General features: G+C 39.4%; 1 protein-coding gene across 5 annotated transcripts in view; it reads right to left on the bottom strand.

Moving 5' to 3' along the window:
* Positions 1-23123, bottom strand: part of LOC146523947 (LIM and calponin homology domains-containing protein 1-like) — a 98854-nt gene that overhangs the window by 16182 nt on the left and 59549 nt on the right. Inside the window, exons 6-14 of one of the 5 annotated variants that reach the window (XM_085178137.1) lie at positions 19865-19975; positions 18278-18476; positions 11964-12222; positions 9223-9495; positions 6410-6805; positions 5088-5123; positions 2813-2939; positions 2397-2554; positions 1460-1946 (exon numbers count right to left, since the gene is read on the bottom strand). In XM_085178137.1, the coding sequence (XP_085034263.1) occupies positions 1460-1946; positions 2397-2554; positions 2813-2939; positions 5088-5123; positions 6410-6805; positions 9223-9495; positions 11964-12222; positions 18278-18476; positions 19865-19975 (2046 nt within the window). The remainder of the gene's footprint in view (positions 1-1459; positions 1947-2396; positions 2555-2812; positions 2940-5087; positions 5124-6409; positions 6806-9222; positions 9496-11963; positions 12223-18277; positions 18477-19864; positions 19976-23123) is intronic. The other 4 variants (XM_085178146.1, XM_085178157.1, XM_085178166.1 and 1 more) reach the window with 4 other exon arrangements.

Here is a 23123-nt window from a genome sequence, read left to right as displayed (position 1 = left end):
AGTATTGATATTTCTAGATAAGAAGGCGCTTATTGTCCAATTTATTCTTCATTCATTACATGGATGAATATAGAAATCCTGAACAACAGTGACTGTGAATAAAAATGTAAAATAAACCACGCCAAAAAACCCAGTGGCCTCATTTGTGGTCATTATGAACCTCTCTTCTCAGTTAGTAATTAGCTATTCATCCAGCTCACAAGACCACACTGCCCTCTATGAACAAGAGGCACTAATATATGTGCGAAGAGCTCCAAGTGAGCGGTAACTCAAGACACGGTGGTAAAGATGGGTGAATGCAGGCTCAGTCTCCCCCTCTCTGCCTCCACCTTCTCATCCCTCTCCTTGCAGCCTGTGTGGGCTCTCTTTGTCCGTCGGGAGCCCACTTCACATTGAGAGGGTCCTACTTGTCAACTTCTTAAGTCAATAGGGAACAGAGGGCTCCATTGAAACCCAGGCTTTGCTCAGACTCCTGACAAGGAATTCCAGAAAAGTGCTTTGTTCCATTTGGTCTGATAATAATCTTACCCTCCCTCTTTTCCACACCAAAACATAAGATCTCATCATGAAAATTCCCATTTGTAATTTTTTTCTAGAAGAAAAGGAAATGGATCCCGTTGAGAGTACTTCGAGCTAAATTGAAACATTACATGCTTCTTCGGGGAGGGAATGTCTTACATTTTCCTACAAACCAGCCGGCTCATCACCATGGCAGTTCTGTGGTATTCTAATGTAAATGCCAAGAGACCCGGAGAGGAATTTACCCACAAGGAGGGAAACCGACACTTGCAAGTAACCACATTTGAAACGGTCAAGGCCTTAATCACCGTTAGACTACCAAGATCTTATCTTCTTTTTTTGTATATAGGAATAAAGCTTTAGAATCGCTGTGTACACAACCTGAACAAGAAGCACTATACTGTATATCCACAGCAGCCCTGAAGTTTCCTGTGACAATACCTGCAGGCAGTGCAAATGAGAACGCAAATGTTGAAAGCAGCTGGATTGTCAGCTGCTTAGTGCATAGTCGTAGTCCAATATGTTCATGTACATGTTCGATGAACAGACACTAAGAAAGTGGGAGTCATGTGCACTTCCTTCTATACCCAGGCAGCATCCTAGCCCAAACCAAACTGGGTATATCGAATAGTGAGAACAGATCACACATGAATGGGTTTATTTCCTGCTGTGTCCCACAAGTGAGAGAGGGTAACATCTGCCAATGTTTTGGACTGATCCTCCTGATATTGTTCATGTGCAAAAACAGCTAAAAACAGGACTCAGCATTTGGAGTAGACTACTATGAACATTTTAATTGTTGTCACCTTATTCCTCAATCTTAAATGTTTCCACGTGTGAATTGTGGTGCAATGAAAAAAATATACGGACATCTGTGTTCTCACATTAGATATATCTAGGTAAGTCAATATCTGACCTCCTTCGCCTGAGTCAATCATACCTTGTTGTTCCAAGTTTCACCTCCTGCAGGTCGGGCCTGGAAATAAGGCTTGGGCATCAGCAAAGGCACCGGTTTGGGTGACAGGGCTCGGGTTGATGGCGGTTCAGAGGAGCGAGAGCGTATCTGAGACCGCTGGTGTGAGGACGGTTCTTTGGGAAACTCCTCGATTCGCGCCTCAAATGTAGAAGTAAACTTTGGAGTCGGGGCAGACTGCTGGCGCAGATACCTCATGGGCCCATTGAAGTCAGAATCGAAAGGGTCTGGTGTCGTGGGAGAGGCTGACAGGGAGAGGGAGAGCGGGAAAGGTGAGGTGGGGAAGGAGGGGTCCGCGGATATGCTGCGGTCCAACAACTTTGGCAGCTGCAGGCGTTCGAGGACTGTTTCGCTTATGGAGAAACGCTGGGCGTAACGTTGGAGAATGGCAGTCGCCTCCTCAGGATTTTTGGCTTTCTTGTATGCCTGCCGTAGATCCTCCTCACGACGCTCCCTTAGAAAGAAGAGAAAGCATAGCAGAGGTAAAGTAGTTGATATAACAATTATTTGAACCTACTCTTGCTTTAGCCAAGCTTAGTCTAAAAAGACGGATACAGAAATCAGTTGTAATTGCTACCAAAGGCTGACTGGTTGCTGTCAAACTCAAGAAACCTTTTTTTTCTTCACTGCAAAAGATCAGTTTCTTCTAGTCATTTCACAATCACTCACACAATCTGCTCTTCCTTTTAATTTCTGAAGGAGACCTATTTAAAGTGAACTCCAGGAGGAGCTGCATTCACCTTTGTGCCCGCTGACAGCAATGACAGGGGACATATAATTCTCTTTTCTGAGAATGACCCAGTTTTTCTTTACTTCTGATATCATACTGCGCAAAGAGCTATTGGCGTTCCTGTGGTATACTCATTAAAGCAGTTCTCAGTAGGTTGTCGTGGATGTAACTTACTTGTCCTCCACTATCTCCCTATAGGTCTTGATGCTTCTTCTCCTCTGAGAGGTATAGGTGTCTCCTGACATCAGGCGCTCCATCATCTTCCTTTCCTCCTCCTTTTTGATCAGATCCTGGGAAATACTCCTCCTCCGATTTTTCCATCGGGCCAGGTCCTGACACCCATACAGACAGATTCAAAGTATGTCCTGGTTCAGCAGCACTTTGAGCTCAATGTTATTTTACTGGGGCACAGCTAACATGACTTTAGAAGGCGCTTGTATAACAGGCCACAGGCAGTAAAACCATAGCAGTTAAAAAGGAATAATGAAAGTAATGCAAAGATGTGACAAACTGAATGCAAATAAATGTCAGTCCCATAAAACAAAGACCCAAAGATACAGAGTGAGCGATCTAATGTCTGAGAAACTCACATCCTGCCAATGGTCCTCCTCTTCCTTCATTTTGTTGTACTGGTTATGCATCCGCTCATGACGCACCTGACTGTGCGGCTGTAACGTGGCTTCTTCCTCACCACGCATGTCGATCATACTCACACTCCTGCAGGCAAGGGGAAAAAACAAGCAGTAATTATTTAAATCAAACGGGGCTTATTAGCTATACTACTAGTGATTCTATAGTACATGATGTACTACTACTGTAATGGTGTTTTCATTTTGTCACTGGAACACAATATAAAAAAAACTGCTTAAACATATTCTATACTTTCAATGCAACTTTGAAGAAGTAACATGTTTAATGTTGAATAAAAGCTACTTTTGGCTGCTCACTTAATCATAAGAGGTCACCATAGCAAGTAGGCCTACATGTTTGATCTGGCAGATTTCTTTTTACACCAGATGCCCTTCCTGAAGCAACCCAAAAGGGATTTCTCTCTCTTCCTGTAAAACTGGGATTTTTCTTTGCTTATAAGGCGAGTGTGTAATCCACTATACTACCGGAGCCACTGAAATGGTTAATGTCAAATAAACAGAGAAAATTAGCTTTACCATGTATACCATGGAACAGTCCAAACAGAATGTATCAAACAAACCACATCGTTCACAAACTACGTCAATTTATCATAATGAGGAAAGGTAAATAAACTGGTGCCAGTGTCTCAGAGAGATACCAAAAATAAAATCATTGTTCCATGGAAACATGTTTTTAAAGGAAACTTCATGCTCGCTTAGTAAGCAGAACTAAAATTTTATCAAGCCCATCGTTCCTTCGGAAGATCAAACAAAAATTTCTGCGTCTTTGCTCTTGTGATGGATTCAATATGTTTCAAAACACATTTAAATACATTTAATATCAGTTTCAATCTGAGTTTATCAGATGCAACAATCAGTATGATGTTCATACAATCATCGACTCATTAAAGGCAGTTTACATTTCTCTTTACATTTGTTCTGCAATGGCGAAACAGTTTTACATTACAGATGAGACAGAAAGTACAGCTTTATTGTTAGAGGCATGCAGCAACAATGCATGTTCATCACAGAATTAGAAAGCCTAAGAGCAATGACAACTGTCTTAACTATATGAATATAGCACCTGTCTATTTTCAGTACTTTTATGTGCTGGCAACAGGTAATTTTCAAAGGTATCGCTTGGCTTACAGTTATAAAAGTTACAAAAGAGTGGCAGTTAGATGGTACTCACTCACAAATGCTTTTTGGTTCTCACTGAGCAGTGTGTGCATTAAAGAACATTGCAGCAGGAGACTATTTTCACACCAAGGGGCAACTGCACTTAAGCAATCCCCTGTCATCATGCTGCACTTTTAGCTGTTGTGTATGGGATTAAAGGGACTGGGTGTTGGCAGGCTGGTAGAAATGGCTGCTTTACATGACACATGCAGCTGGCTCGCAGAAGCACTGAGGATGAGTTTAGCAAGTCCTCTCCACATCCTTGGCAGCAGGCCCGTTGAATAAATTTGAGAGAAATGGATTGTTGCCAGGCAAAGGCAAAAAAGCACTAGGTTTATTGAAGCCATATTTTCCATGATAAGCCAAAGAGCCAGGGACACTGTTTGACACTGTTGAAGCGCACAGCCAAAAATGTCCACCACAAATCATTTAACTGCAAGCAGGAAAATCTGCTTATTTGTGAGACATTTATGTTTTCCATGCAGAAAAAAGTTGTCACATAAGATCGCCTTGTAACAAATGCTGTCATACATCAGCACTGACTGGCTGCACTGATTCCCACTAATACATCTTCGAAAACAGAAATCAGATAAATTACTGTCATTGCAGAAAACATTTTGGTTCCATTCCACATTTCTTTAGACTATGTGGTGTTTAACATGTCATGTCAAAATTGCCCCAAAAGATGAATTAAAGGAATGATTTATGACATTAGGGTATCGATTCCAGTAAAGTTTGAGGTTCTATGGGCCACTTCCCATGATCCGTACCCTGGTAAGAGCATATTATGGTTAAATGACAGCACAATGCAGCATTTTTTTTAACACAAGATTGTCAATATGAAATTAATAAGAGAAAAACTAAACTTTTATAAATATAAATTGCTGTCAGTGGCGACATTTTTCTAAATTCCTTCAATTTCTGGCAGATTTCCCCACTTCCATGACCTATTTCCAACAATGAACAAATGATTTAATGACTTATTGAGCCAGCTGGATTTTGTACTGCAGAGCAATGCCAGGCAGCTGAGTCTGTGAGGGGTAAAAAGACAACTTACTGCGGATCATCTGACACACAAGCTGTGTGGCTGAATCTACAGAAGTCAGAAAGCATGGAGGGAAAACACAATCACAAATGAACACAAAACTCTGAAGAGAGAAACATCTCATCCACGCGTGCAAATATTAAAAAGCCATGTTTGCAGCTGATAATGAGTTAGTCTGTGACTATGCACCAGCTTAATTTGATTACTAATGCTTGAAACAAATGTGTGTGGTGACTTTTGGTTGTGTTAGCTCCTAGGTTAAATGGCAAACCTCAAACCAGACACAAGGGGGCAGTCTTATCCAGAACACAAATTTACTGCAGCACTAAAAGCACTGCTGGCATAAAATAAAGATAATTTAAAAAAACACATTATATGGCCATGATCTTAGAATGCAGTTGACACTAAACTATTGAAAAAAGAAAGAAAAAAAAGGAAATGTATGTTTTATTAGACAGCACAAGGGTAACATCAAGGATGCAGCTGTCTTTGTGTCTGTGACCACCACTTGTAGGTTTGGCCTTAACCACAAAGGTCTTCATACAGAGCTGTCTCTGTGATGTTGGAGGGGTGTGAGAGACAGTGTGGCCTGTGGTTTGAATCTCACAAGATGGAAAAAAAAAAAGACTAAATCAAGACCAGACAGTTTGCTAAAAATGGTATTTGTCATATGGTATGTCCTAGTAAAACATCTATTTGCCATATGTTTTGGGGTAGATAGATGTGTGGCTGGGAATATGCTTTAAAGCCAGCTTCACAGCTTCATTGGCACACTTTGAACTATCACTGTGCGATTGCTTAAGAGTAGTTGGGCCAATCTAGATTTGGATTCAAAGATCTAGACTGAAGAATTACTCATCGATTTTGGTTCAAACTGGATCAAATTTACTTCAGAATGCACTGAAGTTGTTTCCTAATTTGAAATCCCTGAACAGCTCAAAAGCTGCCAACTAAAGTCATGCACAGTTAATCAAAAAGCACATTCTCAAATGTTTCTACTTTCCCAAATTAATCAGTAACAAAAAAGCAAGGATAAGAGAAAAAGTCAACTTTTCAGACTTTCCATGCAGCCCTTTTCAACAACAGATTTTAGCTGGCACTATCAATTTGCATTCATGTAAAACAGGTAAAAAAAGTCATGCGGTCTTCAGATAGTGACATTCATCATCCACAGAGAAGCACTGCAGTCTCACGTCAAGATCACATGCTGATATAGAAAATTCAAAGGGATCATGGAAATAGAAGATCCCTTCACTTTGAAGTGAATTAAGCCGTTTTAGCTTAATGCAGCAAAGTTTCATTAAATAAAAGTGTAGCTGTTGGAGTGAGCTCACTTTGCTGGAAGACTGCTGTCCACCCAAGACGTGCCTTCGTGTGGATCATCCCTTTCAGTCTGTGGCTTTCCCTTCTGCCGGCACGTATCAGTCGTTTCTGTTGATGCGGTTGCCATGGCAGTGGGCACAGGAAGGAAGCTAGACGTACTCAGGGTGTCGATACATTTGGGCGAGGTCGGCATTTGACAAGCCTGTTTATCATCTCCTTTTGCATCTGCAGCTACCAGAGAACCTGCAACTCCTTTCCTCATTGCGACATCCTCCTGGTGTGTCACAGGTGAATGCTTCCCAGCTGTGTTGATGGGGCTCGTTTGAAACACGGAGGCGGCCGTGGCATTTGCTGCTAGAGTCGACGAATGGTGGAAGAATTCTTCTGAGCACGAGCGAGCTGGAGTACTGCAGAAAGCAAAGCAAACTAAACCGTTTTCCTGCCTGGTTATTATCCTACATCATAAGACAGCATTCCTCTGGAGAAGCCTCGTTTTTTTTAAAAGACATAAATCTATGAAAATAGCGCATGGTCACAAATTCCTTCAGAGCAGACAAAGTCAAAGCAAAATTCACAAAACAGTCTGCTGTTTGTCATTCTGTGATGAACAGCTACTTTCTGGGAGGCTTATTATTGGACTGTAAATTCCCAGAATACATGGTAGGGAGGGAGAGACTGGCCAGCTGCCGGCAGTGAAAAGGCCAGGCTTCAGTCCCAGCCTGCTCAGGGTCAGGGAAGGAAGAAGGCCTCATTTCCTTACATCCTGAGGGTGGGTCGAATGTTCATGTTCTCTGTGAATGTTTGTTTGTGTGTGGACACATACAGTACATTCTTGTGTGCATGCATATTATATATACATATATATGTATATTTATGTGTGTCCATGTTTCAGTTGTGCTTGCAGCTTTGCTCCTAGCATATGATTGCAGATTTGATGGAAATATATTGTGATATAACTGGAAAGCAACCACTTGGTTCTTTTGTTCTCCCTTTCACTTGATCAAAATTTATGTTTGATTGAAAAAAATCTAGAGAACAACAGATTTCTGATACTTTAGATGTTAAACAAATTTGGTCATTACTGCAACTACAAAAACAGCTAAAAAAAACATGGCACTGGGTATCTGCTCTACTCAACTAATTGAGTGAGACAGCAAAAGCTCTTAAAAAGGATGTGTTAACATTGCAAAAACCAATTAGCTGAAATTGAAAAAGAATTCTAGCCTTGGCTTTATTCAGGAAATATGCAAGATGGGGAACTCCATATCAAATATCCTACAAATCCCCTTTGTCTTGGACAACCATCCGATTTCTATTGAGGATTCACTCCCTCAACATTCTCAATATTCAATCAATGTCACAACATCTGTGCCAGAAGACAATGCTGGAAACTGGAGGCATGACTCTCCAACAGCACTGTGAACGAAACGTCGGTTTGACTAGGAAATAACACCGGATAAGGCCGGACTGCGCAATTACATAAGAGACCTAAACTGACATTTTTCAAGGAGCACTACAATCACATTGGATTTGTGTGAGCTGTAAAATATACAACGGCATTGTTCTTTGACAGCTCATAATCCTCACCTTGTTTCCTGACACCAAATGTATAATTTGAGACTTTGGGTTGTCCTGCTGCGTACAGACTTTCTGAAATTCTATAAGCAAAAGGCTGCAAGTGCATTATAGTGTGTCTGAAACTGGTTTAAATAAGATGTGACCCTCTTGCTAACTTATTGTTACCAAAGACTGGATAAAAGGAGCAGTGGAAAAGATGATCTGATAAAAGCAATGCCAAAAAGCAAAATTAAACACCATCTGGAAAAATCAGAAGAGTTTTCTACCATGGAAACGGTCCCAAAGAAAACTGTTCTTAGAGATGTTTGTTGAGTATCGTGACTATCACGAACATTGGTTTTGGACAGATACGCTACAGCTGAAATAAGCAAGGTCAATTTTTCAGTGTTTTCTGTGGCATTCAAGAGGATTAGAGTCAAATATATCAAAACTTGCACACGAAACACAGCACTACTTGATGTAGAATAAGTTAACCTTTTAAAAAACAAAAGTTCAGCTGAAATATTACTGCTGACTCTACTCATGACCAACAATAATAAAGATCTCTACACATTGAACACTAAACTCTTCTATCATGGACTTGCAACAAAGTTTCTTCCTGCAAAAACCAATTGTTGGCATTTGCCAGGAGGTTTTAGGCAGAGCCAAAAGAAAAATCATCAGTATCGAAAAACCAATTTCAATTTTGCTCATTTGGTGATTGATTTTCCAAACATAGCAGGAATAACTGTCAATCAAATGATCAGATTTTTACAGAAAATGTATACATTTCTATCAAATCTGTCAGAAAATCCATACCAAAATCCATACCATCCAAAGTTATTGCACTACCACCCAAAATGCCTATTCTGACCCCAAACAACTCCAAATACTGTTTATATATTATTATCAAACTGGAGTGTAGAATAACAATAGTGTCATGCTATTCGTTTTTCATTTACCTTGGAGCTGTTAGCTTAAAGCAGATATGGATAGTGGTGTGGTAATTTTACTTTATTTACTTTTCTGACCTCCACCCCCCCCCCCCACCTTAGCTGTGACACTGCACAGAGCTCTCTGCAGCCACCTAAAAACTTTACACATATAAAATAAATTTTTGCTTAAAAATCAGAGAAACAATGTGTAAAAGCACAAAAATAAACTTGATGGGTCAAATAATAAAAAAACAAACATAAAAAATAGTAATTACAAAAAGGAATGGGGATTTGATATCTGGTATTGAGAAAATATGAGTGAAGGTTAAGACCTTTGCTCAGAGGTGACCATCAGATGAATTACAGTCTCTCTTGGGGGCTCTGCTTGGGGCTGGGGGAGACTACTGGGCAGAGGCTCACTTCTCCTTCTTTTGCCTGCTGTATGGATCTCAATGCAAGGCGGAGATGCAGACTGCCTCCCTTCGTGCTTGTCCTTTTTAATGTGGTTCTCCTTTTGAATCTGTGTACAGGGTTCAAGGGGCAGGGCAGGGGATGGACTAGGGGATTCTCCAGGAGGGATTTCTAAGCTACAGACCTCATTTAGACTGAGGCATCACCCATTCATGCAACACACACACAGGAGAAGAATCCGTAATCACATTGGGAGGGAGTAAAATTAGTCACATGAGGATAATCACAACATGATGGTCATAAGACATGAAGCACAAACAGATGTGGGGAGGGTTGGGGAAAGAAAGAGTGAAGGACACACCATGACATAAAATAATAAGAGGTGAAGTAAAGAGATGGAGAAGGAGAGAAAGAGGAAAAGAATAAATGCAAAATCAATATGTGAGCTTTGATGGATGAAATTTAGGGAAATAACCAATTGGGTGATACATACAAGCTCAACACACTTCCCAAGAGTATATCTTACAAGTGAAGGAGCTGCTGTAAAAATGCAAACATTGTTGGGTAAAATTTTAATTAAACACGTATAATCTCCTGGAGATGCCTGTCATTGAAGCCAAATTAAATATAGAAATATATGAAACACAGCCCAACATTACTCTTATAAATTGCTATAAATCCTCTTTCCTTTGCAGCAGCACATTTGGGTCCTTCTCTGAATCCAAGCAAGCTGTGGCAGGTTCAGTTCAGTTGAGCCAAGATAACAGAAACGAAAACTTTGATTTGCGAGAAAAATTAAACCAATTCAGCTGTTTGGAAGAAATGTACTTTCCAGGAGTCCAACACGGAACAACAAATAAAGATTATTTTTCTTCTACCAAGTCATTATCATGTTAAGTAATCAAAATACTGACCAAAATAATTGCGATTGTTATTTTTGCCACAAGTATACGTTAGGGGTGCAACAACACTCGTATCGGTATTGAACCGTTCGACACTGTGCTTTTGGTTCGGTACGCATATGTATCGAACAATACAAAATTTTTTATTTATTTCATCAACTTTTCTTCTGACGATGCTGTCTGTGTTGAGAGCTCAGTGGATCTGCGTTCGACTACTCCGCCTAGGCTGCACTGTCGAGCACAGATCCACTGAGCGCAGCACAAGCTAGCAAGACAGTTAACGGAGATTTGCCTGTTGTGGCGTTAACGTCATTTCAGATTAATGCTGACAGCACTAATGGGAACACAACGAATATGACTGCACATTTACGCCGACATCATCCTAGTGTAAAGACAAAAACAACAAGCATGCATGCTACAAACTTTACCCGAGTCCTTTATACAGCCGTTAGCACATGATTCTCCTTATGGGGACCTGATATGTTTAATATGCTGCTGAGAGTATACCGCAGAAGAAGCGTATAGTACAGCTTTTATTTTGGAAAGAGCCATTTCTCTGTAATAAACTCTCTTTTCCAAAGATGAGTGATTTCTCGAGCAGATAGATTTTTTTTATTATTTTGTTGTTTCAGCAACATTACATTTAAAAACTGTACTTTTGAGTTAAAATATATATTTATAATTTTAATAAATGACAAATTAAAAAGGCATGAACATTTTTTTTGTATCGGAAAAATATCGAACCGTGACACCAAAGTATCGAACCGAACTGAACCGTGAATTTTGTGTATTGTTGCACTCCTAGTATACGTCCCTAAACACCAAACTCAAACAAGCAACGTCCGATGCTACAAGAGACAATCAAAGCACATCAAGGAATCCGCTGAGCAAGCGGAAATCGGAAACTTGTGATGAAATTTGCATGGTGCAATGCCAGACTATTTCAAAAAGACCTTTTGTTTTAAATCTGCTTCAGACATTTGTTTCAGTCAGAATTAGAGCCAATGAAAACCCACATCTGGCCTCTATTAGCCACTCACATCTGTACAATACTAGAAAAATAATCAAAATCTGAGAGGATTTATTACAGGCATATGCAATTTGACATAACACCTAATCTTTCCAGTTACTGTAAAAAAAACCCAAACAACCCCCCCCCCCCCCCCAAACATCACACACACACACACACACACACAAAACATTTTACAACATTGAAAAATGTCCAACTGCTGATTTGTTTTAATATCTGCCTTTCACACTGGTCAGTTTTATCAGTTCTGTATTAAAGTAATTACTTTAAATTATTTCATGGTCTACATCCACATCTACTAATCTCAGCCATCATCTTCAGGCTTATTTAAAAAAACAAAAAAAAAACCCAAAAAACTGTTTTAACAGGATTTCTGGGCAGTCAAACTTCTTCTATCCGCACCCAGAACTGTGCGCTTTCAGCCAGAACTTTTTAAACAAGCTTTAAGGGTTTATCTGCACCAATCAGTGTCAAGCCACAGTGGTGTAACATGTCCTGCTGATAATCTGTTCATTAAGCTATTAGACTTCTTTGTTTCTTATTTTGGATTGTGCCCAATTTAACAACAATTGTATATATCGACACATATGCTGTTAGAAGTTCTACACCCAAACAACAGAAACCTCTTAGTATTCCATACATATAATATTATATGATATTTCCAGTTAGGCTAAACTAAATGCCTTTTTGATAGCCAAGTCACAAAAGCACTCTATAGTGTTACACCTACCTAAGAGGTCTGTCACCCCCTACAGGTGAAGTGGCGGTACTCCAGCTCTTGTGTCCTCCCTCCTCTTTGTCGTTGCTCTTTTTGCGTAGTGGCGTTGGCAGATATCCACTCTGGTTGCTCTTGTTGGGCAGGTACTGGTTAAAGGGTACGGCGGTTCGTAGCTCGCTAACAGACGTCCGTCGTGCCAGCATGTCATCCTTACGAACGTCTGGCATCTTCCGGTGAGGAGCGCCGTCAGACTCCGAGTCGCTGCCACGGCCTAATGAGACAAACAGAGACGAACAGAAGTGTTCACTGGCACCAGAGGACACATTTGTCATCAAAATGGTATTTTTTAACCCATATGGAAGAAACAGACTATACTACATGTTATACATACACTGTGTGTCTTTAGAGACTACACAGCGATATCTCTCAAAAAGTATTTTGCATGAGAAAAACATAACCGCTTTTTTTGCATTGGTCATGACAGAAACGCTGATTAAAAGTTCTGAAATTAAGCAAAATGGCAGGAACAATGCTACCTGCTCATACTGATTTCCTTTACCTCAATGCTGAGAAAAAATAAGCTAAAAACAACAAAACTCAAAGTGTGGTAGAAGTAATCAGAGATTCAGCTATACTCTACAAAGCACCCAGTTCTAAGCCCATTTACACTTGTGACAAATCATGTAAACACAAGTATGTGTTATATTAAAGCCCCTTTTTCAATCTCAATGTGTTCAAAAAATGATAAAAAATGACTTAATTTTAAGTGTCTAAGAAAACTGTATCTTGCTGAGTCATTGCAAGAGAGAGACAGAGGGAGAACTGAAGGGAGACATAAGAGATTAAACCAAAAATAAGATCAGAGGAAAAACTGTTGATTGAGGAGTCTCGTGGCAGAAAGCCCAGATTTATTTCTTTAAACCATCATATACGCATAACAAAATTACAGTGGTCTAATAGTGTTATTATATGCAGTGCATTCTTGCCACAGAGCATAAATCAGATGCAAGCCTGTTTTTATGAAACAAAGCAGGTGACATAAATCATCACAAAACTTGCATTGTGCAGCTTGTGTTGACTAAATATTAGCACGCAGTTAGACACGGAGTAAATTCTTCCTGTGTGAATCAGATTTTAAACATAATGTTAGCTTTGTAATATCAGTGGTAACACCTGGCTTTGCAGAAGTTCATTGCTTAAGGACTTTCCCTACTTGGGGTCCTAAATTCCTCTGTGCGATGGCCCACTGTGATCCTCTAAGAACATATAGAAGAAAGAAATGAAACTCAGTCTCATTCAGCAGGTCACATGTTTACAGTTCCAGTGATTTACTGAAGCTATATCAGTCACATCCACGATTACTTGGCGAGTTTTTGCAAACCATAGCCTAGATATGTTAAAACCCGCAGCAAACAGATAACTGCAGCCTTGCTTTATTCAAGGTCGCTAAAAATTCCTCTCAAAGATGTTCAGCACATGTGCTACTGTCCCCTCCCTTTGAGTGCATGTGTACTCAGACTATGACCTATAAATTTATGACTCAATGTATATATATATTCAGAGTACAAACCCAGAATTTTAACCAGATCTAAGTCATAAAAGCTTCCCTTATTTTTGTGGACATACACTTAGAAGCAGCTGTCACATTTGAACTTGTGAAAAGCTTCTTTTTCTATCAAAATGCTTTTTATGTGGTTTCAAAGATTGACAGATCAAGGTCCAAAAAAAGACTTCGAGAAATCTGCACTTCTAACAACGAAGGGTTCAATTATGGCTCTTAACCCATGCAATGGAAACATGAGGGACTCTACCATCCAAGTCGATCCATCTTTAAGGAACAACATATGTTTTTTACAGGATGATGTGCTCCCTGTGCACATATGGTAATAGTGAAGCTTGAGAGAAAATGTATCATGGGTCAGGTCCATAGTGTACCAAGATTTTAGAAAAATACAGTGACATCAATAGTCATCATCATCATCTAGTTATACTGCATTACGAAAGAAAAAGTTACAAAGTCTAATTCAATAATGATCGCAGTAACTGAAAAGTTGTAACTACTTGGTGTCGAAAAACACCAAGTATGAAAAGACAAAATGTAAGAACAATGTGAGAAATAATTAATTCAACAATGTGTTGCTAACTAGAAATACGTAGCATTTATTATAACTGTACAATGCAAAAAGAAAAACTACAAGAAATAACACAAATGTACTACTATTAATACCAATAGTAGTAAATAAGTAACTAATACGTAGTATGTATTATTTCCAGTGCACAGAAGCACATCAGTTGCTGATGAAAGTGCATCATTATTACAGGTTCTGAAGAACATCTGGTCCATACCAAGACATCCAATGAATGTGAACAAACGTCAGCTTTGTTATATTCATCTGTGAGTCCGCTATTGTCGGAGTGATTTTTATCATCAGATGGTGAGTGCGAGTGTCCATGTGGGTGTCTGTGCACGTGCTTGTTTTTCTGACCACTCGAATGTGATCAGAAACACTGACCACATACACCGTACACTGCTGAGACATTATAATGCACCAACTATCCAGACATCCGAGGCACAAGCCTTCAAGGGAACTTCAAAGAAGAACAACAGGAATGACTACTGAGCTGCCAGGTCCCCAGCTATACGTGTCCGTACAAGCGCTAGTTACACTCTACATTTTAGTTTACAAAATTAACAGTTGTTGCCTTTATATAAGATGTCCATTTTCACTTCTATGCAAACTAAAATTAAAACGCAAATTAAAAAAAGATTCCAAGTTTGAATACAGACAATATCATTCTTACAATCGTAAACTGTTTATGTGGCAGTATGAGAAAAAAGCTATGCTTTCAGTTTATGATGATTTTTCATTGATTATGTATGAAGCCAGGAGTCTGAAAACAGTTTTCAGACACTTTGGAGAGATATTTTCTACGAGACCTTTAAAACTACCTCAATTACATCATTCAATCATTCTTTCAAACGGCTTGTGACTGGCAGTGGGCGCTACCCTGTAAACAGAGAAAGTGAGAAGGACAATTTTACTATAGGAGCCCACAAAAGTGCCTCATTTATCCAAACCGTATCCATCTCCACACATAGCCCAAACAAAAGGGCATTGCCAATATTGAATTTCTCGATTGAATCAAACTTCCTAATTTCTGTCAGGGTGAAGTCAGTTTTCAGTGCTGAACAGAGAAAAGGCTTTGTCTAAAGGTCAGGGCAGGGAAAACCTGCTGGAGTCAAGTTTGTATGGATGTTAACAAAAGGATTCTTTTGTCCTAGAGGTACTCAAAGCCCCCTGGGTTAAAAATATCTAGTTTGTACCTGTGGGTCTCATTTGATCACTGATATTTTGATAACCAGGAATAATAAATATCACAAGATTGTGATGTTAAATATGTAGCTTTTGAAAGCATGTATGAATCACAAAGTGCTTCTGAAATAAAATAAACTTATCAAAACTTAAAAGGAAATTCCACCACAGGTAACGGTATGCTAAACTCCAATCTGCCTCCTCAGTTCATCAGCTATCAACTCTCTTCGTTCTTTTCAATCTTTGGATGATATGTAGGTGTCAGCAGTTTGACAGTGTGACTAATCAGCTGTGGGTTACATGTGTCGGTGGAAAAATTGATTAGGTAATGCTTCTGTAGTATAAACAAGAGAGGTCACCCGAGGCTATTTTTAAGAAAACAGAGTCCATTTATTCCATCAAGTTTATTTTTGCGTAATAGTGGAATACCCTTGAAAAGCTAATTTTGGGTCACTGCCGGAAAAACTTGAGTTATTGTCAGATTTGGGGGTCGTCAGGCTGGTGTTGCTTATTGTATGTTTAATTCCCACTTCAAGCATGAAGAGAACGTAGCAGTTTCTTGTGGAACTTTTAGGGATCTATTAAAAGTATATAGTGACTTGTCTTGACTTGACTTATCTTGCCTACCTTTATTAGCAAACATGAGTAGACAGACAACAACAATTAACATTTGCCTGGTTCTCTTAACTCTTTCAAGCTGCCCGTGCATGTGTGTGCATGTGGTTAACAAGATTGCTAATAAAAGGTTTTCCACATGCCTGGCACCCCACCAAGCCTACACAGTCCATATTTTTTAATAGACAAAATGACAGCAGGCAGTACAACCTACGTTAAACTTGAAAAAAAGGTTTTAAAAAAATAAAGAGAAACATGGTAAGGGGTCAACTTTCAGTAGACTGGCTAAAACTTGTTTATTGGCCCATATTTAGGATGTTTTGGATACCATCATCCTAGCACTTTTTTTTTTTAAAATAGCAAATATTGCTTCTACAACCAAAAATGAAAGCTACTTATCTACAACAATAAAGTAAACACTTAAAAACACTAACACTAAAAAAACAGGATACATTGCGGATTTTTCCCTAAAGCACTATAGTTTGACTGTTGATGACAACAAGGGACAACAGTTTCCTTTTGCACTTCCCTCAAAACAAAAACATAATCAGACAGGATGCTTTTCCTCAGTTTTTCTCAACTTTTTCCCACATTCAGCTCAGCAATAAGAAGTACATGACACTGTGTGACAAACGCAGTAATCTCTTTTATAGTCTACCATTAAAATTTTATACCTTCAAATCCGCAAACAGTCTAGCAATTAGCAGCTTTTGATGAAAGCATGTGGCCAGTTTGGCATTATAAAATACTCATGTGAGACCAAAATGTATTTTTAACTCAATTTCTGACATCAGCACAAAGCCACTTCAAAGGTTTTGCAGCTTATGCTGGTCTTGCAAGTGTCATGCTACCATGTCGGATGTCTTAAACTGCACATATACAGTAGTAAGCATTTTTCGTAATAAACAACAAAGCAATGTAAACACGTTGAGGGAAATCTAGAGACAAAGACAGAAATTAATGTGACAAATTTAAAAGGATACATATTTAATCTCTATTTGATGCCTTCCAAATAATTACAAAGACCATATTTTTACATATATACATACATTATATGTAACAATATCTTCTGTTCTCAAAACCAAGAGCTGTTAGTTTCATAATCCTTGACATACCAGTCAAGTGTCAGATCAAAACCACTGAAAGCTCCTTCATGAAACCACAACTCTTCCTCTTCTTTGTCTCACATACTGTATAGAGATATGTCATACCTTCCTTAATCTTTGGTGTTGTCACTCATCTGAGTGCACGCTTAAAGAAACACATCAAAAAGCCGTAACTAAGAACAAAAGGTTCAAACATCAAGCACAGAGATACTTTTGTGCAGATGGCAATGGTATGAGGAAAGGTACAAACACCTTAAGACTGCGAGCTGGAACAAGTATGATAGCTGAGACTATTTTCATTCATACTAGATTTAACTAGATAAGCAACAGAGTTAATAAAGAAATAGAGTTATACAATAAATTACTGCATTGTGCATTTTTAGGGGAATTAAGGACTAAGATTTCAAAGAGCTTTCCCTGAATAAGCAGGGTTTAAGTGTTTCACTGTTTAAACTACAGCTTAAAGTCTCCCTGCTTACTTCTTCATAAGGACAGGCTCTAATTTGTACAGTAACAAGAGGCACTTTTCAAAATTTCTAAACAAAAGAAAAGGACAAAACAGGAGCTGTGTGGCTGTTGCTGCCTTGCCAACTTCATCTTTTCATAAATTTTGAAAGATGAATAAATGAAATGCCTTTGGTGTTACATCACTTGCTTGCTTGTTGGAGCATATGCTAATATTACATAACTGAAATGTGTTTGAAACAAAAACAAATGGGGACAGATTTGTTATTGAAACTAGACTCTAGGATGTTTTTTGACACTGCAGATTGACGTCAGATAAGGTGAAGAACACGGAGAGCTTTAATGTGGTGCGATTGTAGCCCTTGGTCTAAGAGAGTTAACAGACACTGGAACTGAGCCCAGCCACTACTGAAGTCCTTTTACAATGTATATTACCATGGCTTAAATATAACAAGAGCCAGAAATTGACTTCAAAACAGTACAGAGATTATTCATGTTATTCTCTCAAACAGCCTTTGACTTGAACTGGGCGTTGTCCTGCAAAAACACAGCCAGAACAACAAGCCTTCATACAGTAGCATTCAAAGCACAAAAAACCTCATTTATCTATATGTTGCATCTGTGCACCTTGCCCAACCTGCCCAAAGACTTACTTCTCACTCGCAGGAAAAACAGCTATTGCTAAAACAACACAATGGCTACTGAACATATTTAACCTGCAAATTGTGATTTAAAGGGTGGCCATTGTAACCAGTCTTTCACGGTCAACTAAAACTAGCAGTTCAGTGTGAATCGAAGAGTGTATAGACTCAATTTGTTTTCCTACCATCACTGCTGCCGCGGGCGACCAGGACGTCTGGTGACGGGGTTTGTCTTGAGCGTGATCCGAAGGAGTCCAGGCTGTCGAATGAATCCTCGCGCCCGTGGCGTGGCGGAGAGAGAGAGTCGCTGCGCTCAGAGTCCCAGCAGTCAATGTAGCCACTGTCCCGGATGCTGCGTTTAGGGCTCTCTGCCTCTTCTGTCTCCTGAGAATGCATACACACATTTTACAAAATGCATGAGCACAAAAAAGAGAGGTAACAAATGGTGGAGAGTAATGAAAGTTATCAAACACCCTAAAATGAATTAGGAATTTTCGATGCATATTCCATCAGTCGTCACTGAAGTCCCCCAAACTTGTGTTGTGTGGCCTTTGTGTCCACTATAGCCGTCATGCTGCAAGTCTCCACTCTGCCCACATCTATTTTTCCAATAACCTCTCTCTTCTTCTGCCTACATCACTCTTCATCATTTTCTCTTCACCTTAGTGACCCCTCCCTTTCTCTGTCCACAGCTTTAATGTGTTGTTGCAGCTAATGGAAGGTGGGGAAAGGCCTTTCCTGTCTACCAAAAGACTTCCTGCCCATGACCCCTCTACCATCTGTTATGCAACTCCCAAACTCTCCTAAATGTCTTTGTTATGCTTATAAAACAGGCTCTACAGCAGCAGAAGTCATGTGTGATTTGTTTCTTTCACTTTTACACAATTTAAACCAATATATTATAAATTATATACCACTATACCAGTTAAGTAAGAAAATATGCATCTCCCTCGTAACTCACCCTTTAACACAAGCACTTAAACTAAGCTTTTTACAAAAAGTAAATAAGAGTCCAGCTGAGCTCACATTTACCTGCTTAGTGCTTTTCAATCATCAGTTTTTGTAAGGTCCAGCTTCCATTTAGTAACTGTTGGAAGTGTGGTGGGAAGTGAATAGTCACTCTGGAATTTCATGCACCTGCACATGATGAGCTTTCCTTCATTTTATCAAAGTTTTTTTTTTGCTTTGTGGAATTATGGCTTTGTGCTGTCCGTCTGCAACGTGTGAACATCTGGGAAAGTATTTTTGCTGAATTGGCAGCAATTTCCCAGTTTTACAGAATAGCAAAAGGACGTCACATAGTGGAATAAATTGCACAGAACTGACATCATGGCTACAAATGACTGTCACAGAGGGTGTATGCATGTATGTGTCTTGAGGGTTTGCCATTTCTAACTTTTCTCCTTCCTCTTGGGTCATTAAAAAGGTAAAAGGTAGGTCAAATTCAATTTTCTTGACTGGATCTCAGGTGAAAAGTGTTTTCTCAGAAATGTTAGTACAGCGAACAAACACACATTTACTGAATCTCAGTTCCAAAATAAGTGATTCTGCAGAAGCTGTGTGTCATGCCTAAGGTCACTTTGGCTGTAGAAATGAATTACTGCAGGGATCAAATATTTAATATAGCATATGGTCTCCCTACCTATTACACTTTACAGCTCTGGTTACTAAGAGAGACATAATGGGGGGGAAAGCAAGTGCTGACTATATTATCCATGTACTTGAGATTTCCATTATATTTTTATCGCTGGCATAAACATGAGTTAACCAACCTTTCGCATCTGTGACAGCAGGCCCTCAAACTCTTTCAGGTCCAACGTGGGCCCGTTGTAGGATGTACAGCTATTGGCAGCACGACCCAACCAGTAGATAGTAATTAAAACCTGAAGAAAAGAAGAAATGCAGACAAAAATCATGAAAAAATATCAGCTGATCTTTCCAATAAAAGAAAAGCATGAAACAAATTAACCTTTTAAAACTAAAGAGCTACTTGATCACATTTCAATACCAACTCAAAGCACTCTGTCTTAATTCCAGTCAGCCTTACATCACCAACAATATTAAACTTATTAATTAAAAAAAATACCATTAAAAATTAGTTTTCAAATCCTAATTAGGGCTGGGCCATATCATACCGTTCACGGTAATACCGGTATAATTTTGGGCAACGATAGAAAAATGAAATATCGCGATAGAATATGGGTTAAACGCGCATGCGCAGTGCCTTTGTTTTCATACGCACACGTCGGAAAAAGCATGGCGGCGAAAGCAAATTGTTGAATGAAACGGATGAACCAGAACTGGTTTATAAAAATGCTGCAACGTCAGTGGTGTGGAACTGGTTTAGCTTTCGTTCGTCAGACACAACAAAGCACTACTTTTGGTAGAGCATGCTAGCGGGCCGTCGTTATTACCATGTTGTTTGGAAAATACGGCACACTTAAAATCAATCCTTTGATTTTTCTGAAAATCGACAGTGCCCCTTATAATCCAATGGGCCTTATGTATGAATTCTGGTTGTGTTTACTGACCTCTAAACGATTTTATGTGGTACACGGCGCTCGAAAATCTGTCAAATGTTTTAGTATGACTTTGCTAAGCTACGAACCCGGACTGCTTGATGGATTGTCAGCGCATTACGGCTATCGCAGGCAGGAGCCTGGCGGAGTGATACGTACTGTGCTTCAACATAATATTACCATATTGTGTGTGTATAACCTCTTTTTAAGTTTTGTGGATAATATACATGGTTATGCTGAGGATATGTCGGCCAATTTCCACTGGAAATGCCTTTTGGTTAAACTGTCAGCAAGGAATTTGCATTTGCACTGTTAATTTTTTATATAACTTTAATTCACATAAAACAGCTGCTTGTTTAAGTGAAAATACATTGATGTTTTTTTTTTTTTTGCACTAATAAAGTTGGAGTTGTAAAGTATTTTGTCTAGTGTCAGTTATATCATCAGTTATATCGTTATCGCAAATTTTCAAATGTATATCGTGATAAATATTTTTGGTCATATTGCCCTGCTCTAATCCTAATCGTCACCAGCAGAGAAAAAGCAGTCTGGGCAGCAGCCTCCCGGCCCACTGGCATCCCAAGTCTTCAAAATGATACCCTGGATTCACATTGTTCATTAGCCTGTCAACTCAAAATATGCTACACAGGTGTATCTCTGGTATGTTCATGCAGCAAAGCATTCAAATAGCTATAAATAATATTGGATGCATTGAAGGAAAAAGGAAAAAAACAAAGAAAAAACTACAACAAAACACCCACTCTCTTGCTTTCCCTTTTCCCTTTTTGTAAAACAGTGCCAGCTAGTTTCCTGGTAATTGCAGCTCAGCCTCTTCCAAAGAAGTGATAAGTTAGCAAACGCAGCTGGAAGAAACACAACAACACTGAGGCACTGTTCAGACACCGAAACTGGTCACAGGCACTTCTCTTGCTGACATATAGCCACCTTTCTGTGGTCACAGTGATTTATAATTGCCTGTTAGCTAGCTTAGTGCTGAGTATATCAGTTACCCGGTCATTCTTAACTCTCTGAAACACATTAACAGCAGCTGAATGAGCAGCTGAAAGAGCCTCTACTTTTGTTTTGGCACCACTGGTTGTAACAAATGCCCCAAAGTAACTGACTGTGGTTGAGGAACCAACGAACTGAAGTTCTTTTGTCAGCTAAATGTCTAAAATGCAAAATTTACACACCGACTCCGGCCAAAGGGAAATCACACAGAGCTGCACCTTTAACACTGTTGGCAAAGAGCTCCCAGCTATATTTACTGTGTCCATGTCAACGCGCTGTCCACAGGGAGCGCTTTGATAAGAAAGCTCAGCAAGGCTTAATGTGTTTATTTCAGTCATACTGTCAGTGTAAACAACTTCTGCCATTCAAACGCAGTTGGAGGGAGTGCAAAAGAACCAGTCTGCTGATCAGAATAAGCACAAAGCTAAATGAGACCTTTTATGTGAAGCTGTGTTGGACGGTGAAAATACGTTAAACTTTTAGCCTTATTAAAGGGTGAAACATCATTGAGCTGCAACTGGGGACAGTTCCATCGATTAATCATTGACTCTAACTATTATACAATTTTAGTTTCATAAGCCATATTTTCAGAACCACATGAGATTTTTTATCTAATATCCTGACACTACAGAGGTGAAGCTGTGACAATACAGCTGCTGAGGTTAAGCTTCATTAGCTGCATACTGCAGCTCTCTCAGCAGCAGAATATGGAGTTTCTGTGTCACCACAATAGCAGATTCATGCCAACTCCCACTGGAACTGGGTCAGCAACAAATGTGTTTCACTCGCTTACTATTGTGCTGTAAACACACCCTTATCAATCCCAAACTCCACAATCACATTCCAAAACTCTGTCTGTCTGTATGATTTACACATGCAGCACTAAACCAACCAATACTTAACGAAGAGCATTCTTAAAGAATTTCAAAGGCAAACTTTGAGTACATCTCAGCAGAGTTTCGACAGTCAGGAATGAAAATAAACGACGTGACAGCAGAATGATGCATAGCGCCACATATGCTTTGCCTTGTCAATTTCAGCAGCTGCCTGTCAGTGCACACGTGGACAGACCTGTCAAGGAAGTTCCACTGGAAAACAACATTCATCTTTTTGGTTCATGTGCAAACACACTTAAAGCCACGCACTGCAGGGTCATGAACGAAGTCAAAAATCCACCTATTATGTCAGGACCTCAGCACTATCCAGTGCATGCACACATGCATACAGATACAGATTTTGTTTTGTTACCTCACAGTCATCACTATGCATAATCAGGCCTTCTTCTTCACACTTTTACCTGCTAAATAACAGTCTCATGAACACAGCAGATTCAGCAGTATCTTATCCAGGCATACCTCTTTTAAAAATGGTAACGTCCCATCTGCTGTTTGCTAAACAACACCTTTGTCATCACATCAGCAAATTCCTTTCGATGCAGTTTCGTCACCACTCAATATTTGATGTGTTGCAGAGACAGCTGCTGTCAAATCCTAGTCCTTAG

This window comes from Neolamprologus multifasciatus, chromosome 2 (genome assembly GCF_963576455.1).
Source record: "Neolamprologus multifasciatus chromosome 2, fNeoMul1.2, whole genome shotgun sequence".
Taxonomy (NCBI): Eukaryota; Metazoa; Chordata; class Actinopteri; order Cichliformes; family Cichlidae; genus Neolamprologus; species Neolamprologus multifasciatus.
This window is presented reverse-complemented; position numbering and strand designations above follow the sequence as displayed.